Below are 6,000 nucleotides of genomic sequence, written 5' to 3' on the forward strand. Positions count from 1 at the left end.
GTGTACATTTTACGGAATGGGCGCAATATAAATCAATAAATTATGATTAACTTTTAATATTATTAACCAATTGTTTACACTAAGTTTTCAAGGTTTATAACATTTTCTTTGTCTAGGTTTCGTGACGTACACCTACAAGCTTGGTGCAGGAGACCCAGAGATCTTGACGAGTGAGCACAACTTTGCCGACGGTAGACACCATTACGTGACAGTGAAACGCAACGGCAATGAGGCAATCTTAAAGGCAAGTGTCAAATTCCTATTGATTGGAGGTTGCAAGTGGGATCCATAAATGGTTTTATTTTGCTGTACACTTTCAAAGTAATTTTGCACCTGTTCTTTGTGAATTGATAGTTTTTATATTGCGATGTTGTCTCTGCTTCTACATGAACATCATATTTTCATATTTTATCATTTGCCATAAAATTCTTTGTTCATTGTACATTTTCTAAGTATTTTTTTATTTACCTGTGATTTGTGAATTGAATTGAATTGAATTGATAGTTTTACTTGTATTGCTGTCTCTGTTTGTACAGCATACTGCTGTTATTGTTAATTTTTGAAAAGAAATGGTAGACAGTTTGGGTCCTATGGAGACCTCCTAAAACATACTTCAGGAATGCTATAGACCTTATGCATTGACGTCATCCAGCCGCCATCTTAGAGGAAAAACGGTGACGAAACAATCGAGACGCACAGATTTGTACGCGCGGCGCAAAGTATTGGCCAATTAACAATCTCCTTTTGACCTTTAGGTGAGGGCGCCCTACTGAAATGACGTCATGTGCATAAGGTCTATTCCAGGCCTGTATGCTTCGTTTTTGAAAGAGCAAGGGCACCAAGGCATCTTTTCCTGGGTAAAGGGCACCCTATGAGGGGATTGTAAATTTCTACCGGAGCATTTCAAGGGCGCCAAGGCAATGGCAAGAGGCAACGGAGGCAATCGTCTTTGTCGCCTCCGTGAAGTATCAGGCCTGGTGTTCTTCAATCCGAATCTGTTTTGTTTATGTTATTGATAGCCTGGAAAGCCTATAAAACCCTATTGACCCAATTCACCTGACGTCATCATCAGAATAATCTTGAATGTGCCACACTGGTGGGCAATGTCACTGTGCGTGTTTCAGTGAACTGCGCATTTTAGGCGACGCGGCGTTTACACGTAGACCTATTGACCACCAAAATGGTGAGCTTGGACCAGTTGCCACGTGTGACGTGCGTGTAAGGGGTTCAATACCATATATGTCTGCCCATGTACTCATTAACATTTTCCTACTGTTTTACCAAGGGCTAAACACTATGCCTGATATTTTGAATTGGTTGTGTTGATATTGAATTGATAAAAAAAAACATCTTCCTTCCCATACAATAATCACATTCAATTGTGAAACTTGTTTGTATTCCTTTTTAAATTGTATTATTCTCTATTGTTGCCATTTGCTTAAATTTTAATATGATTTATATCTCGCTATGTATTGTAGAATTAAGAATGACTCGAGAAAAAAATAAAAATATTAATATGGCAATGGGAATGCTTTTGGTATTCCATGATGATATACTTACTCAAATGAACACATCCAATCACATTAAGTTAGTTATTTGTTTCATATTTTACTTCTGTGGAACATTTAATTTCCCATCTTCTGTTCACTCAAAAATATGTCTTGATGCGAATTGAGATTTATAGTGAGTATGAATTACATAATTAAAAAATGTATTTGCAATGTAGAAAATAATGTGTAACAGTAGGCCTAGTGTAAAGTTGTTTTTAAAGACAATGGACACTATTGGTAATCGTCAAAGACATAGCCTTCACATATGAAGCTCAATCGGTCATGGAACTTGCGAGATAATAATGAAAGAAAAAAACACCCTTGTCACACGAAGTTATGGTGTTTAAATGGTTGATTTCGAGACCTCAAGTTCTAAATCTGAGGTCTCGAAATCAAATTCGTGGAAAATTGCTTCTTGCTCGAAAACTATGGTACTTCAGAGGGAGCCGTTTCTCACAATGTTTTATACCATCAACAACTCCCCATTACTCGTCGCCAAGAAAGGTTTTATGCTAATAGTTATTTTGAGTAATTACCAATAGTGTCCACTGCCTTTAATAAAGCTGTTTTAGTATTGCATAACATATTTATTGCTACCTACTTTAGTCTGATTTTCGAAAATTTGAATTTTTATTTATTTAATCCTATACTATGTACATGAACATGTAGGTCAACCCTTGTCTTATAAATACACTTTTCCTACTTTTTTCCCCAAAGACCAAATGTCATGCCTGTTTCTTACACAACTTTCATACAAATTCTGACATAGCATGTTTCTTTTTCTCCTGATAGGTGGACGACTATGTGCCGATCAGCAAGACGACCTCAGGAGTAGACACCACCTTCCAAGCAGTCAAACTCTACATCGGTGGCCAAGGTACAAAACATGGTCATTCCATGGGTGGTTGATAATAATAATAAGACTTGTAATGCGCACGTATCCACCCTGCTGGGTGTTCAAAGCGCAGGTTGATGTGTCAAGTGTCAAGGATCCCACACTCCCAAACCATCTGGGCCCAATTTTGTGGCTCTGCTTACCCCCAAATTCTGCGCTTACGATCACCATTCTCTAGTTACTGTGCAAAGCCAAGTTTCTGCGCTAGCTGTGTAAGCAAAGAATGCCTAGTAACGTGGAGTACGCATATGCACAAGCAAAAATTCCCTGCTAACCTGTGAAAGAGGTTTTGCTTATGGTAAGCAAAGCCATGAAATTAGGCCCAGCAAAATAATTTGAGATGTTAGTTTATTGTGTACATCTACAATTAGATATGATAAAAACAAACGACATTTGCAAAAACCAAAGGTATCCTTTAAGGAATTGGCTTTATATTGTGGTTGTATAGTAATCATTTATAGAAGAGGAATTCTTTTTTCACCTGTGATTCATTTTCACCCTTCTCATTCTCTCCCCGCTCCAGAGAGCTCACAATCCTTCAAGGGCTGCATCTCACGAGTCAAATTCAACGACATCTACCCACTGAAGCGCTACTACTCCAATTCACCCCCTGATTACGTGACCAGTGCCGGGAGCATGCAGAAGTCTCGTTGTAGGGTAGAGGAAGAAATCCCCAACGCGGCGGTACCGGAGATACCCGTACCACCGACCCAAGCCCCGGTCACTGGGGATCCTAACCCTCTGCCTCCCGCTAAGCGAGCCCTTGCACCCGGGGATCAGGCGGCTATCGCTTGTGAGTCTTTTCTTTGCTTCATGTGAAGTTTATATTTATATTTGTTTAATTTTTCCGGCAGATAATGACATAATGACACAATGCACAATAATGCACTCTGGTAAAAACATTAAAAGATACAAGAGCAATTTAGGAAAGAGACCCAGCTGGAGCCGGAAGGATTGCCGGAAAGTTCCTGACTAGAGGCTCCCTTCTCTTCAGCAGGTCCTAAAGAGAACAACTATAAATTGAAATATATACACTATATCTATATATTAACAGCAATAAAAAGATTACAAATATGCATTTAATCACACAAACTAAGATCATACAAGATTGATTAAAACATAAATGGAAATTTCCTTTCAAATATAGTTTCTGTTTGCATCGTAGATTCACTTTAACTGTCAAGACTTTACTCTCCCTGACCCTTGACCTTTATCTTTCCCATAATGCAGTTGTGATCATCGTCCTGCTCATCGCTCTGATCGTCCTGGTGGTCCTGGTTGTCCGTCACCTTCACCAGCACAAGGGCATGTACCGCACCAACGAGGCTAAGGGTTCGGACGACGCTGGCGATGCGGACACGGCAGTCATGATGACTGGTGCCAAGCAACTAAAACCAGACAAGAAGAAAGAATGGTACATTTAACCCCAGCCCGATTCCACTTTCGTTTTTTTAATTTTTTTTAACCGTAGTTATTTATTCTTCTTAATTCGTTTTCACAAGATTCACCATGTATTTTCTCTTGTATCCTTTTTAAAAAAAAACACCCATGATTTTTGTAATGTTTTTTGTGTTATCTGAGACTGATTTTTAAAACTTCAAACTGTTTTACTGTTTTTAATTTTTATAGAATCGGGGACAAAGATTAAAGCAATTCTTAAAATACAAGTCTTTCTGTATGATTGGTAAGATAGCGGTAGTTCTGGTCAAGAATCTGCCGTACGTATTTGCAGGGCTTTTATACAGTCTTAGAGCTGCTAAGCAGAAAGTTTTGGCTAAGTAGTAAAGTTAGGTATAGATGGACAATGCTGGGCCCAATTTCATACGGCTGTTCAGTAGAAAGTATTGCTTCAGCAAGAAGTAGTTTGTAACCATTCACAATAGTGTGATAACACCAGGCATGGATGGCTAGTGTGTGAAGTGCTCACCTCTCACCAGAAGTGGCCCTGGTTCGATGCCTTGCTGAGGCCATATGTGAATAGAGCTGTGCCTTGGTCTTCTCCTTTGCCACATGGGTTTTTTCTCAGAGCCCTCTGATTGTGCATCCTCTGGAAAATCAAACTGTATTGATCGCTGATTGTGTTCCATGGTCATGTGTGGGTTGATGTGGCTGGCTGCCAAGGGCGCCCTTCGCATGCCTGCATCTCAAACTTGTTGTAGCCAGGTCTTTCACAATTAAGTCTTCAGATCCAAGCAAGGATGATCAGCCTTCCAAATTATTTTTATTTAATTTTGGAAAGGGAGCTTAATTTTCTGCTGAGAAAGATATTCCAGCGCTTAGCAAAGTTTTTGCTTACCTTTGTGCTTAGCTAATTCTGTCGCTTAAGCAGCTCTCTCAAATGGGGCCCCTGGTCAGTAAGGATAATTTTGGGATGGTAACAGAGTGATACATCATTTTATTCCAGCAAGTTGTTTTCCTGCTAAGCAGTTTTGTAATAAATGAGCTTCCGGAAGTTTTCCATTGAACAGGCTTAATAATGAAAAGCATTCTTGAAAAGTGGTTGGCACTTGAGGGCAGGCCCAATTTCACAAAATTCACTAAGCATATTAGCAGGGAGCTAATTATGAGTAATATACATTACACGGTATATTGGCTGGTAGACTGCTTCTGCTCAGCAAGAATATTCTGTGCTAAGCAACTTTCTGCTTAACAGCAATATGGAATTAGACCATGGTCAATGTACATTAAACTTTTACAACTTATCTGGAACCATAGAAGAGGGGAAATGTAAACTTTTTTTCAAAACTTAAAAAAAAAAAAAGATTAGTGCCTAAATTGGACAATTTTAAATAACTTTTAACCCATATCTGCTTGACAGGTTACAGTACATAAAAACACTGCTCCTGACAAAACCGATGTAACTCTTATTGCTCCATTACAATTAAAGGATTGTTAATTGGTTTTACCCATACACCGATGTGTGTTAGCACTGTATACTCCGTACTTTCCTGATTCCTGTGAAAAAATATCACAGGCTCGTTATACCCGGGTGGGATTTGAATCCACGACCCTTGCAATTCTAGAGCAGTGTCTTACCAACTAGACTACAGAGGTTGCCCGGTAGCTAGAGGCAGTTCGAATTCTATGTTTTTAAAGGATTGTTAATTCTTCTGCCTTGCAAATATACACACTCCCAGCAAACTATATACATACGGTACAATTGGGAAGAGTACACAGTTCTCTTGTTTCACGTTGAAAGACGCTGATAATGTTGGGGGTTTACATTGTTAGTATGTTCTACAGGAAACCACGCAGTCAGGCTAATATGGGTTAAGTCAGGCCGTTTATACTTTGTACAGATTTTATCCGATCTGTTGTACAACTTATGCAAGTGGTGTTTAGTAATGGATTACGCTAAGGGTAAGGGGGTGGGAGTGTTCCTTTATTGTTTCAATTCAAAAAATGTTGATTAATAATTGCTAAAAAAGTAGAGAGCTTTGTATTCGCTTGGGTTTTGGATGGATACTGGTTCAGTGGTCCGAAGTGGCCTTATTTTTTGATAAATTCAGGGTCTGTGATTTGCTGTGTGTTAGAGAGAGAAATAGAGCGAGAGCG

General features: G+C 39.1%; 1 protein-coding gene across 1 annotated transcript in view; it reads left to right on the forward strand.

Annotated features, from left to right (window-relative positions):
- Positions 1 to 5,415, forward strand: part of LOC117287832 (neurexin-4-like) — a 67,182-nt gene extending 61,767 nt beyond the window's left edge. The window contains exons 20-23 of the mRNA XM_033768372.1: positions 117 to 244; positions 2,343 to 2,427; positions 2,969 to 3,238; positions 3,676 to 5,415. Of these exons, the coding sequence (XP_033624263.1) occupies positions 117 to 244; positions 2,343 to 2,427; positions 2,969 to 3,238; positions 3,676 to 3,869 (677 nt within the window). The 3' untranslated portion in view covers positions 3,870 to 5,415. The remainder of the gene's footprint in view (positions 1 to 116; positions 245 to 2,342; positions 2,428 to 2,968; positions 3,239 to 3,675) is intronic.
- Positions 5,416 to 6,000: the final 585 nt, after the last annotated feature.

Source organism: Asterias rubens, chromosome 3, assembly GCF_902459465.1.
Source record: "Asterias rubens chromosome 3, eAstRub1.3, whole genome shotgun sequence".
Taxonomy (NCBI): domain Eukaryota; kingdom Metazoa; phylum Echinodermata; class Asteroidea; order Forcipulatida; family Asteriidae; genus Asterias; species Asterias rubens.